The following is a 13,648-nucleotide window of genomic DNA, read 5'->3' as shown; positions in this document are numbered from 1 at the left end:
ATTTAGGTTATAAAGGCAAGCCAATCTGTCCATGGATGTCCCATTTCCGGTCAACATTCTTTGGGTTTCCCCCTTTGTGTTTGAATAAGGAGGTTGCGTCTCTACACTGCCTATCACACCTTCACAGTTAGTTACTTAGTTTTGCCTCTGGAATGTGAAGAACAAAAAAACCTAATCTCCTGATGGAAGCAGCAGCAGGAACAGTTGCACAAGTGCATTGGACTTATTCCACAGTCACCAATGTATACACAACTTCAACCTCCAAAGTGGTGGTCATGTGCCATTTTGATTATGTCTTCAAGGCAGAGATTGAAAAATTCTTGATCTCACAAGGAATTAAGGGCTATGGGGAGAGTGCAGGGAAGTGGAGTTGAAATGCCCATCAGCCGTGATTAAATGGTGGAGTGGACTCGATGGGCCGAATGGCCTTACTTCCACTCCTATATCTTATGGTCTTTAAAGGCCAGCTTAGTTACTTTAACCACATGACAGTGAAAATACTTTGTGTCTCGCTTGCTAAGTTGAGAGACCGTGGGACTCAGCTCTGGTTGAAAAGAAAGAGGAATGCTGAGGTACGGAGGCTGCCAGTGGGTGATTTGAAGCAGAGCAGAGGATGAGGATGAGGGTGAGTGGGGGAAAAACAGGCTGTGTTGAGTTACTATCTGGTACCAATTCAAATTGAGACCTTTACTGAACGATGAGTCTAGATTGTGCTCAAATCCACGACCTTTCTGAAAGATGTGTGTATTACCAGTGAGGCACTTGTTCATAAACAGGAGAATGATATAGAATTTCAGTAATTTAATCTGCTAGACCAAGATGAAAATGGTATGCGGTCTCTTAACCCATATTCTGAGAATCCAGCATCTCTTAAACTGCTTTAGTTCGTCTTTATTTTCCTGCTTGAAAAAGGAGGTAGTGTTCAGAAAATAAACCCAAGTCCAGGCAAGAGTGGAGGTTGTATAATTTAATAAAGCAGATTAAAAATCCCTGTTATAAGAGACAGCTATTCATACTTAAATTACCAAATGACATTTGAGAAAATAAATCTTACCTAGTAAAACTATAGATTGTCCAAAATCATCCAAATCACTTAATAGCTGCCCACAAATTGAGGCAGCAGCAGAGACCTGAGTTACTAGAGCTGATTCTGAACAGTTGCCATAACCCAGAATTGGATGTGTGGGTGGTGTGATAGCTGTCATCGGCAAACTTCTATTTGATTCCGATTCTACAAAATAGGAGTGACATACAAGTAACACAGGAGAACATTAAGTGTATGAGCTGTTCACTTGAGTATTCATGCTCGTTAATTGGAGGAATGATGACTTGGTGGGCATTAGTAAATGGATTCCAGAGTGATATCTAGTTTCAGGACTTAGCTGAAGAAGTTTCTTGACTCTCAAGTAATTATTTACTGTGCAGTGTTTGATTTCTGGGCTGTCTACACAGCTAGAGCATATGAAAGGCAAGGGCTGGCAAAGTGACGTTAAAACTCAAACCTGTTCTCAGATCAAACACCATTGCACCTCCACCCCCATGCTCCAGGGGGGCTGTCCACAAAACAGCAACAAATGCTTCAGTTTATTTCTCGTGTGCAAGGTACGCAACAAGGATAAGAGACCCAAGTATTCAGGAGGAGCTAGTGAAACATGGAGGTGGTGTTGATGAAAATTTGGTTTCACAGGGGTATGGGTTGCAATCAGGAAAGCCTGTGTGGGATGAGGAAATATGGGGAAAAGAAGGAAAGCCGATGAGGGAATACGGCGAAAAGAAAAAAAACCTGTGCACTAGTGGAATTACATTTAAATTGATCTACTCTGATGCACTGGACAAAGTCTTTGAGACTGTTCTGAGAACCAGTAGCAGCAGCAGGTTGATGAATTAAGATTCCACAAAACACAGCTCACAACCTGAATTGTTCTTCCATATTGGCTGAAGAACCTGTGTTGTGAGGGTAGACAGTGAAGAGGACGGTGCCAGTGGGATTGACCCAGAACTCGAGCACCGAGGTCAGGATGTGGATACCCTGGAACTGGAAAGCCGGCAGGATCTGTATGACGAGGCACTCCTTTTGGCAGGCCTTGCCAGAGTCTAGGCCAAAAACAACGATGGAAAACTTCTGTGGGCCCCCAGTCTCAGCCCGATTGATAGTGGCATACGCAAATCCTCCGCCTGCCAGGGGCCGAGACCACAGCTCAAAGTTACGTAGCTGAGGGGACAAAGAAACAATGAAATAGTCTAAATGCTTAAATACTTCCCAACTCTCTCAAACGCTGTAGGGAGCAGTTATATAGAGATACAGAAGGGGCCCAAAATCTCCAAGTGGTGGCTCAGTTGATATTTTAGAATTGACATCAATCCAGAACGTCAGACGTTGTTCTCGGTTTAAATACTGCCAAGGGCAGATAGTAGAATTTGAACTCAAAATAAATTGGAATCAAGATTCCAATGGTGACCATGAAACCATTGTCGATCATTGAGGAAAACCCATCTGGTTCACAACTGTAGTGAAGGAAACTACTGTCTTTGCCTGGTCTACCCTATATGTGACTCTAGACCCAAAGCAATGTGGTTGATTAGGGACGGGTAACAAATGTCCAGCTAGTGATGCCCATATCCCATGAATGAATAAAAAAAAATCTCCAGCACTCATTCTCCCCTTATTCTCACATACACCTCACTTCCCTCTTCCAGGCTTATGTTTTATAGTGATCCCAAAAGTGGGCCGAATTTTGAACCAGGAGTGACTGATCACAGTTGATACTGTCCCTTGATTCAGTTTCCACACGTGTCTTAGCACAGCACAAAGTTCAAAGGGGTCGGTGTGAGTTACTCACTTTGCTCACTCGCTGGCCCTGAACACCCAGAGGATCCTGATTGATGGCAATGACGTATTGGTTCTGAAGCAAAGCCTTGGAGTCTGCGTCAAGGTTCCGAAGATCATTCGACATCAAGAGTGGAGCTGCCATGATAGCCCACAGCGCCATCTGGGTCATCTGCTGGTCTCTGCTTAGCCCAAAGTTACCAATCACCAACTGAAACAACAAACACTGGGTGGTCACACCCTAAAACCCAGAGAAACTGTCCATCCAGTGACAGTTGGCATGGATCCCAAATTTGCCAACCAAGGAAAAGGGACTGGTCTTACTCAGGCTTGAGTTAGGTATAATGGGGAGGGAAATGAGACAGAGTTCAGATCCTACACTAACAGCAGGGGTGTGCCTGAACTTGATCCAAACACAAAGTCCCACTCTGCTTAGGGGACAAGAGCATAAGGTCAGAATCCATTGAAATCCTGACTTTCTACCCAGCAACCAGACAGGGACATGCTGTCAGGAACACACCTACCATGTCAGGATCATTCCAGCCTCCAGGACCTGCTACTGGGGCAATGAGACTCTGATGATTGGCTGTCCAATCTATGATAGTTTTCACAGACCCCCACGAGTCATTGATGTCACCATCGTTTCTCCATTGGTTGCAGTATTTCTTAATATCTGTGTAATTGGGCTGAGAAAACAAAAAAAAATCATTGGTTTAAATTTCCAAGTAAATACAAATTCAGAATCACTCTTAAAACAAGCTAACGCCTCCAATGTAAGCTGATTTTATGACTCGTGGCAGGACCCTCTGTGCACAGTTAGATAAACTTATCCAGACAAAGGAGATAGTAGGAACTACAGATGCTGGAAAATCTGAGAGAACAAGGTGTAGAGCTGCATGAATACAGCAGGCAAAGCAGCATCAGAGGAGCAGGAAGGCTGACGTTTTGGACCTAGACCCTTCTTCAGAAATGAAGATTCAGAAGGTTTCTGAAGAAGGGTCTTGGCCCAAAATGTCAGCCTTCCTGCTCCTCTGATGCTGCTTGGCCTGCTGTGCTCATCCAGCTCTACACCTTATACAGACTATGGGCCAGATGCATGAGACAGTTCAAACAGTTAAAGAACACCCTTATTATGAGAGGCTGCACAGAGCAATTCTCTCTCTGCGCTGTTCCCATCTCCCAGAACAAGTACACAGGGGGTTAGGTATGGAATAAAGCTCCCTTTCAGCATCAAACACCGGCGTTTAACTTTTAAGCTAAGTAGTAGAAGGGTTAGTACTGATCTCAACAGTGCAAGCCTATGAATCGGCTATATAATCAGTAAGAATACAGAAGGAACACATTGGGAGGCTGAAAGTACAAACAGCCAGATTTTTTTAAAACTAAGAATTAGGTTTGTCGTGAACTGTGAATTAGAACCAGGTTCTAGAAATGTGTACTCAAATATCACAGACTGTAAAAATGAATTGCCAATGGCACTATGCAGCTTATTAATAATTAAAAGCCAAGAGGGTCCAGTTGAGGGACCAAATTGTGTGAAAAAAGGTAAAATTTTACAGTAACATCCTGTAAAGTTTGCTCAAGGCACTGAAGGGCTTGTCATATCGGAAGCAATTAAGGACTCTGGGTCTGTACTCAATGGAGTTTAGAAAGATTACAGGGGATCTAATTGAAATTTACAGAACATTGAAAGGTCTGGTTGGGGTGGACAAGGAGAAAATGTCTCCACTAGTGGTGGAGTCTGGGACCTGAGGGCACACCCTCAGAATGAAGGGACAACTCCTTAGAACGGAGATGAGGAGGAATTTCTTCAGCCAGAAGGTGGTGAATCTGTGGAACTCATTCCGCAGAGAGCTATATAAGCCAAATCACCGAGTGCCTTTACGACAGAGATACAGATGAATTCTTGATTAGTAAGGGAGAAGGCAGGAAAATGGGGTTGAGAAATAGACCTGCCATGAATAAATGGCAGGGCAGGCCTGAAGGGTCAAATGGCCTAATTCTGCTCCCATGTCTCATGGTCTTAAAGGAGTTAAAAGACTTGAGAAGCCTTGGCATTTTAAGCACCAAAGTCTATTCTGTAATAGCTGAGCACTCCTCTCAGCTGGGAAGCTATAAAAAAAAGTTGATTGAAAATGGCTCTGTGCAGTTCAGTAAATGTCAGTCGTAGTGCTGAACACACTATGCTCCCCGTCATGTGGAAAAATGATTGGGACATGTGAAAAAAGCATTTATATATCATTGAAGGTGGAAAAATGGGCAGAATTTTACTGCTGGTCAGGCTGTTGGTTGCGGTAGATTGGTATGTGTGCTAGCTGATGGAGTGTATAGATTGAACATTGGTGATCTGTTGAGCAGAGGTAGCCCGATGTCAGCAATGAGGATCCCATTGACTTTGGGGACAGTGTAGTGTTGCTCATTCTCTTTTTCCCTGAAATGTGTGATGCATGATAAGTCTAGATTCAGACTATTGGACGTGGTGGTTTAAGGCAAATGTGAGAGACAATGGCCAACTTATTTGATTCACCATGTTTGACCTTCCTCAACTCTCATGTCAGTTGCCGTTGCCTGCTTCCCTAACACAGTAGAGTTCAGAATCGTGTGGTATTGCAAACCCAATAGCCTGATCAATCAATAGCAAGATCCTACCCATATTCCAATCATCCAACAAATACAACCATCTCACAGTTGCTCCAGCCATTCCTTCAGAAGACAGGGAGAATACATAAAGCATACAGAACATAAAACTGTACAGCACAGGAATAGGCATTCCGCCCAGTGTTGTGCTGAACATGACACCAGATTAAACTAATCCCGTCTGCCTGCCCTTGGTCCATATCCTTCCATTCCTTCCGTATTCAGGTGCTTACCGAAAAGTCCCTTAAATGTCCCTATTGTATCTGCCCCTACTGCCATTCCTAGCAGTGCATTCCAGATTCCTACTACTTTTTGTGTAAAAAACTTGGCCCTCACATCTCCTTTGAACTTTCCCCCTCTTACCTTAAATGCATGCCCCCTAGTATTCTGGGAAAAAAAACTCTGACTGTTAATCTTATATTGGTCTCATAAAGTTCTATCAAGTCTCCCCTCAGCCTTCACCACTCTAGAGAAAACTATCCAAGTTTTTCCAGCCTCTTCTTACAGATCATACCCTCTAATCCAGACAGCATCCTGGTAAACCTCTTCTGCACCCTTTCAAAAGCCTCCACATCCTTCCTGTAATGTGGTAACCAAAGATAAATGCAATAGTCGAAGTGTGGCCTAGCCAAAGTCTTGTAGAGCTGCAACACGACATCCTGACTCTTGTACTCAATTCCCCAAACTATAATGACAAGCATGCCATACTCCTTCTTTACCACCCTAACTACTTGAGTGGCCAGTCTGTCACAAACAATAGTCTGACCAGCAGTATGATTCTTTTCATTTTCCCACCTTCAATGATATATGAATGCGCTTTTCGCATGTCGTTATCATTTCTCCACATGACAGGGAGGACAGTGTGTTCAGGTACATCGCCTGCAACATTAAGCCAACTACTTCTTCTAAGGAAGGCCTTAACAAGGAGTAAAAGTCACATGGGCTAACCATAAGGTTGTCTTACTCAATGTTACTGCTCCTGCTATGAAAATCTTTAAAGTTAAATTGCGTAAAGTCAGCTGATTCTCCCTCAAGAATGTTGAAGCATGATTTAACGGACGTGCTTGCGATGTTAAAATGATTCCAAAGGGTAGATAGGAACTTTTCCTTTGGATGGAGTGACCAGAAGAAGGGCATAACCTTAACTGTTGTTGGAGCTCCCTCCCTAACAGCGTTGTAGATGTGCCGACATCAAAATGGACTACAGTGGTTCAAGAAGGTAATCTCTACAAATTTCTAAAGATACAAATGCTGACCTAGCCAGCATTTGCCATATTCTAATAATAACTAAATATATTGTATAAATCACTGTCTTAAAGGATTGAATGTTGCTATGGGATTGACTTGAGAGGCTCATACTTCATGTTACCATGCTCATAGGAGCCGAGGTGTATTTAAACAGCTTCAGTGACCTTACATGGTGAAAATGTCACGCACATTGATTGTTTGGAGAGTAGGGAAGACGCTAATCATGGCAGGTGGACAATACCTCCTTGAAAGGCCACAGGTAGAAAGGCCATTCGCAGGAATATACAATATCTCTCCCAGTTTTATTCAAGGCCAGCGACATGTTCTTGTAACCTGTGAAGTCAGACAAATCATAGGGTTTTTTTTTCAATTACAATATAGCTGAACTTCTATATTAAATCCATTTATGCAGCCAATAGATCCAAACCACTGACAGAGTTCCAGAAAAAAACCTCAATGACAGAGCAACTAAAGAACTCCAATATTTACGAGCTGAGTGAAGAAATTTCTCCTCAGCTCTGCCTGAAATGACTGACGAGTCCTGACACTACTAACCCAGATTCCAAACTCTCCAGCCAGGGAAAATATCATTTCAGACTTTACTCTTCCAAGTCTCTTCAGAATTTTCTGATATTTCTTCTAAACTGCCATGAATATCAGTCTAGTTTACTCAGCAGAACAATAACCTCCTCATGTGGGATCAATCTGGTGAAATTCTGCTAAATGTTTCCAAAGCAAGTCTATCCCTTAATGATGGAGACCAAAGTTGTATATGGTATCCAGGTGTGATCGCACCAAGCACCTGTATAATTGTGGCAAGACTTTATTCTTGTACTCCAATCCCTTCGAAATAAAGATTAACACCATTTACGTCTAACTGCTTCTTGCATTACAGTGTAACTTGATGTAAAAGAACACCCAAATCTTTAACATTGTCAACATTTATAGTCTTATTGGTTTTTATAAAATATTTTGCTTTATCATCGTTAGTTCAAAGCAGACAATGTCACACTTCCCCATTTTATGCACCCTTTACCCAATCACTTAGCATGTCTGCATCCCTGTTTAATTTGCCACAGTTTTGTACCAGAGCAAAACTGGAAAATATTACCTAGTCCATATGTAGATTGTAAATAGCTGAGGGCCAGACTGATTTTTATTATACATGCCTAATTACAGCACAGCAGTGTATAGATGATCTGTTTATGGAAATAGTTTTCTGTTCATTAATCAATTCTTAACTTGTGCTGGTATATCACTGTTGATTCCACAAACTCTAATATTGTGGAACAAATCCCTGTGTTACCTAATCAAGTAAATTCTGAAACTCCAGACAAATCACATGCAATATGTTTCCCATAGTTCTCTGTTTTTGTTCCATTCTTTGTTAAATATTCATTTACAAAAAAAAATGCCCCTTGCCTTCTCCATGCCCTAAGCAGATAGGACTAGGTGAATCAGTAAACATTCATTCAAAACCTCCAAGTTTTCAGACCCATCGCGACCCAAAGTGTCAACTTTCTTCCTCCTCTGATGCTGCCTAACCTGTTGTGTTCCTCCAGCTCCACATTGTATTGTATCTGACTCCAGCATCTGCAGTTCGTGCTTTCTCAAAGTTTTCTACTTCTTTCTCCTTCATGTTTTCTCCCTTCCTCAACTGTCGGACTAAAAATGAAGACAAGGCATATTTGTGTATTACCTTTCAGCATGGCAGATAGGAAGATCTGACCTTTTAGCCCTTTAAATCTGCTCTACCGTTTAATACAATCATCGCTGATTGAAGGAAGACTTCAATGGCTTTTACCCACCCCCACCTTGTAATCCTTTAAGCCATTAGCAATTAAAAATCTATTAATCAATCTCTACTTTAAACATACTCAAAAGACATAGCTACCCCTCCGAGGTAGAGAGAGAATTTCAGATTCACCACCCTTAGGTGAAAATAAATTCTTTCCATCTTGGTCCTAAGTTGCATCCTTGTTATTTTTAAATTGTGACCCATTGTTTTAGATTTCCCAATCAGGGAAATCATCTTACTTGCATATGCCCTCTTAACCGTTGTAAGTATTTTGAATGTTTCAATGAGACAACCTCTCATTCTTTGAAACTCTAGAGAATACAGGTCCAATTTACCCAAACTCTCTTCATAGGACAGAAACGTGAAAGTAATGATGAATGGCTGGTCAGTATGCTGAAAGAAGTAACACCATGGGATTCCCCGGAAGTTGATCTTAACATTACCGCTCTTTTCTACATATATTATTTTGGCATAATTTGAAAGTTTGCAAATGGCATAAAGCTCAAAAGTAGTAGAAAGAGTTCGGAGAATGGGTGCAAACTTCAGGAGGAGACAGATGAAACGGACAAACACGTGGCAGATGAAATTGGAAGCAGAGAAGTGTGTAGTGATATATTTTTAGAGATGCAATGTAAACTAAACAATATTAAATAGGGTTAAGATGTAGATTAGATATGATCCAAACAAATGGCGTAATTGTTTCAAGGAGGCTGAACGGTCTCTTCCTGTTACTGAAAGGAATATGGGGAGTAAAATAGCTTAGTAATATGGTCTTTGGAAGATCTGTTTGAGGAGATAGATTTCTATTTATTCAGAAGCTCAAAAGACAGAAGAGTTCTAAGGTTAAAATCAGGAGATCCCAATACTTCAGTTAGGCTCTGCATCCAAAGTAATTGCACAATATTTGAGCTCCTGGTATTGTGGTATTGCATTAACATGGATTTGCTAGCTAAGAAGAGAGGTTGAGTAGATTAGGATTTTTTCATTAGAAAGACGGAGATTGAGGGGGGACCTGATTGAGGTCTACAAAATCATGAGGGGTATAGACAGGGTGGATAGCAAAAAACTTTTTCCCAGACTGGGGACTCAATTACTAGGGGTCATGAGTTCAAAGTGAGAGGAGGAAAGTTTAAGGGAGATATGCGTGGAAAGTTCTTTACACAGAGGGTGGTGGGTGCCTGGAACGCGTTGCCAGCGGAGGTGGTGGATGCAGACACGTTAGTGTCTTTTAAGATATATTTGGACAGGTACATGGATGGGCAGGGAGCAAATGGACACAGACGGTTAGAAAATAGATGACAGGTTAGACAGAGGATCTTGATCGGTGCAGGCTTGGAGGGCCGAAGGGCTGGTTCCTGTGCTGTAGGTTTCTTTGTTTGTTCTAGGATTGGTTAACACAAAAAAGTTTTGGTCCCTGTATTTAAACAAGGACACACTAGCAGAAGAAGGAGAGCTTAACCTGGTCCTGTAATGTTGGTAAAGACTTCATTGACTTCGCTCACCCTCAATCATGATGTCCAAATTGATAAAGTTGCAACCATCAAACTTCAGGAGGTCCACCCCCCAATCAGCAAAGGTCTGAGCATCCAGTTCATAGTAGCCATAACTGCCTGGGTACCCTGCACAAGTGTTGGTCCCCACATCCTGATAGATGCCAAACTTCAGGCCTTTGGAATGGATCTGCACCAGGAGAGGGCAGACAAAACAAATCAATGTGATGATCTACAGGCTTACAGAAAGATGTTAGAGAATTACAGAGAATTTATACAGAGTCATTGAGTCATGCAGCGAGAAAACAGTCAAACCAGTCCATGCCGAACATAATCCCAAACTAAACCAGTCGCTCCTGCCTGCTGCTGGCCCACATCCCTCCAAACCCTTACTATTCATGTACCTAGCCAAATGTCTTTTAAATGTTGTAATTGTACCTACATCCATCACTTCTTCAGAAGTTCATTCCCCATGTGAACCACCCTTTGTGTAAAAAACTCACCTCTCGTGTCTTTAAATCTTTCTTCTTTCATCCTAAAAATGTGCCCCCATCCTCGGGAAAGGACAACTGCCATTAACTCTGTCCATACCCCTCATTATTTTATAAACTTCTATCAGGTTGCTCTCAACTTCCTACACTCCAGTGAAAAAAGTCCCAGCCTATCCAGTATTTCTTTACATTCCCTGCTTCTCTCTCCCACACAGACACACATGTGCAAAGGCCATACTCACATAGTCTGCGAGTTTCTTCATCCCACTTGGAAACCGTTTGGGATTGGGCTGCAGGCGATGGTTGGCATCCCGTGTGCTTGCGAGCCAACAGTCATCAACACAAACGTAATTATAGCCAACATCCTTCCAGCCTTCTGTTGCCATGATGTCAGCCATCTGCATGTAGAGCTTCTCACTGCACAGAAAGAGAGGGGAACTGCGGTTTCTTCAAAGGCCCTAAAGGATAGATTAGCAGGGCTCCCCCTACAAAGTGTATGACATCAGTCTGGCTGAGATACCACAGAAACAATGAGGAATCGCCATTGCACCATAGGTTCCATCTTTGAGCAGGAATATGAAACATGGTGATAAAGTATGAAGCTGGATGAACACAGCAGGCCAAGCAGCATCTCAGGAGCACAAAAGCTGACGTTTCGGGCCTAGACCCTTCATCAGAGATCTGAAGGGTCTAGGCCCGAAACATCAGCTTTTGTGCTCCTGAGATGTTGCTTGGCCTGCTGTGTTCATCCAGCTTCACACTTTATTATCTTGGATTCTCCAGCATCTGCAGTTCCCATTATCTATGAAACATGATGCCTGTGTCCTCTCACATGGGTGTGGCATATTTTATGGCTCCGTTTGAAGAGAAGCGACGTTTCTTCCCTATGTCCTAGCCTGTTCCAACCATCATCACAAACACAGATTATCTAGGCACTTGTTACATCAGATGACTGGGTCAGAACTGCTGAGAAGGCGGCCTCACATTCGAGACCCCAAGAAAATCTCCAACCTTCCCATGGTCTCCATGCTCCCTTTCCCCCCACTGCTGTTGCATTTAGACCTCCAGTGGAGCAAACCATTTGTTTCTTTTCGTCTTAACACCATCCATATTTGCTTTCAAACATCACCTCTAATCATTCAATTGTTCCCTATGAGAGGGCATCCTACGGATTCTGACCATTCCTTCCTCTGTCATATTGGTTTCTCGGTGGTCAGGATAGAATAGGAGGGATGATGATAATTTCCAATCCCAATGGTGCCCAATGGCTATAGAAGGTTTGAGGCATTCCTGTAAACACCACCTACTCCCTCCCCAAGGCTGAGTTTTGGAGCTGGTCTAATTATCTATGGCAGCGGATTGATCACTGGTGAGTCTTAACAAGAGACATTCATCTTAGATAAGATGTGTGGCATGATATTAATAAGTAAAAAAACTACATTGACTTATAGCCACAATTACATCAGATCAGGAACCCAAGATAACAAATCTGTCTTGATCGAGAATGCACAATTCCTCTTCCTCTGCCCCCTCACCCAAGACTGTGTGACATCAGATTGTTTGGAGTTAACAGAAAACATTATCCCTTTCAGAATCACTATTTAAGGCAACACCTACCCCACACATTTTTGCTGGCTGAGGGTACAAAGAAGATTTAAAAAGAAACAAAAAATAGACTTGCAATTATAAAGTATCTTTTGCTAGCCAGAGCATCTCAAAGTGCTGCACAGGAAATGAAGATACTGGGCACTGTAAGTTAAATGATTTAAGTTGTTGAAATCATTGAAGCAGGCACAGTGCTTCACACAAACTTCCCACTAACTTATTTCATTCCTATCAGCATTACTTTGTATTATTTTCCACTTCATACTTCATGGGACAGTACAGAAAAAAGAATAGCCACATGGCCTGTCCAGTTCATATTTGCTCACTGCAAGAACGGGCCCAGAAATCCCATTCTGAGTCATTTCCAGTGCCCCAAAACTCTACAGCTGCTTTTTCAACTTCCCTTCGAAAGCCATGATTTTTTTTCTTATCATTTCTTTTCACTACACTCTCAGGCCGTGTATTCCAGATCCCAATCACCCACTGTATTGAAGGTTCCTCATGTCCCTTGGTCTGTCTCTCTCCCTTTCAGAGCTGCTGTCAGTGAGCTCCCCCAGATTTTTCAGACTCCCTCTCTCTCTGACCTGCTCCAGCTGAGCTCCCCAGCTATCTCTCTCTCTCTCTACCCAACCCCCCCATCTCTCTCTGAACTGCTCCAGGTGAACTCCCCCAGATATGTCTCTGTCTTTCTCTGACCTGCCCCATGTGAGCTTTCAAAGACCTGTCTGTCTCTCTCTCTCTCTCTCTGACCTGCCCCAGGTGAGCATCCCCAGATCTATCTCTGTCTCTCTCTCACTCGCTCTCTCCCCTGACTTGTCCAGGTGAGCTCCCCCGGATGTCTCTCCCTGACCTGCCCCAGGTGAGTTCCCCCAGGATCTGTCTCTCGTTCTGCGTATCTGCCATCACCTGATACAGTTGTGTGGATCCTCCCGGCAGTCGACATTGCAGAGGAACCTCTCCCAGTGCAGCCAGCCCATGATGGGGGTGATTGCGAGGCCATTGTCAAGGCTGAAGACGACTGTGGCCAGGCTGAGCACGGCGATCAGCAACGGGAGCAGAAGCACACTTATCCGGGACATCCTCTCCCTCTCTGGGATTGAACCCACGTCTTCCGCATTGCTGACCGTGCAACCGAGCTTGACCATAGAGCACCAATCACAGCCCGCCCTTACCGCCGGCCAGCCAATCGGAGCACGCCTGGGGTGAAAGGTCCGCGAGCAGGTTCGGTTGCGTTTATGATTCCGTGACTTCCTTGAAGTCGGCAGAGTTGGGCCCTTTCGGGAGAAGGGCGCTGCTCCCAGAGAGGGACAAGGGGCTAATTCCTAGAGTGAGTGACAATGAGAAGAGCAAATCCTAGACAGACGATGAGAGAGCATTTCCCAGAGAAGGGGCTAGAGGCATATTTCAGTAGAGTCATTATCTTCAGGAGAGGGAATTGATACCTTCAGCCCCACGCTAACTTGTGTTGACTTACTTAGAACATAGAACATAGAACAGTACAGCACAGAACAGGCCCTTCAGCCCACGATGTTGTGCCGACCATTGATCCTCA

General features: G+C 43.3%; 1 protein-coding gene across 2 annotated transcripts; it reads right to left on the bottom strand.

Annotated features, from left to right (window-relative positions):
* Positions 1-947: 947 nt before the first annotated feature.
* gla (galactosidase, alpha) lies at positions 948-13,257 on the bottom strand. 2 transcript variants are annotated; one of them, XM_048544904.1, is made up of 8 exons: positions 13,003-13,257; positions 10,734-10,908; positions 10,013-10,190; positions 8,258-8,377; positions 6,954-7,045; positions 3,352-3,513; positions 2,841-3,038; positions 948-2,212 (listed from the first exon to the last, which is right to left on the bottom strand). In XM_048544904.1, exons 1-8 carry the CDS (start codon positions 13,239-13,241, stop codon positions 1,907-1,909), a joined length of 1,470 nt encoding a protein of 489 aa, XP_048400861.1. In that variant the 5' UTR covers positions 13,242-13,257; the 3' UTR covers positions 948-1,906. The 2 variants fall into 2 exon arrangements, with proteins under 2 accessions (XP_048400861.1, XP_048400862.1); XM_048544905.1 differs by lacking the exon at positions 8,258-8,377.
* Positions 13,258-13,648: the final 391 nt, after the last annotated feature.

The sequence above is a fragment of the Stegostoma tigrinum genome, chromosome 15 (genome assembly GCF_030684315.1).
Source record: "Stegostoma tigrinum isolate sSteTig4 chromosome 15, sSteTig4.hap1, whole genome shotgun sequence".
In the NCBI taxonomy this organism is placed as follows: domain Eukaryota; kingdom Metazoa; phylum Chordata; class Chondrichthyes; order Orectolobiformes; family Stegostomatidae; genus Stegostoma; species Stegostoma tigrinum.
Note: the sequence above shows the minus strand (reverse complement) of the source record. Positions and strands in the feature narration are given on the sequence as shown.

Bases quoted from the DNA above. Each gene is read 5' to 3' on its own strand.
- gla (XM_048544904.1), bottom strand. From the start codon at position 13,241: ATGGTCAAGCTCGGTTGCACGGTCAGCAATGCGGAAGACGTGGGTTCA. The intron at 10,191-10,733 runs GTGAGTATGGCC...CTCCTGGTGCAG, and splicing joins TGAAGAAACTCGCAGACTAT to ATCCATTCCAAAGGCCTGAA. The intron at 3,039-3,351 runs GTAGGTGTGTTC...TTGTTGTTTCAG, and splicing joins GCTGGAATGATCCTGACATG to TTGGTGATTGGTAACTTTGG.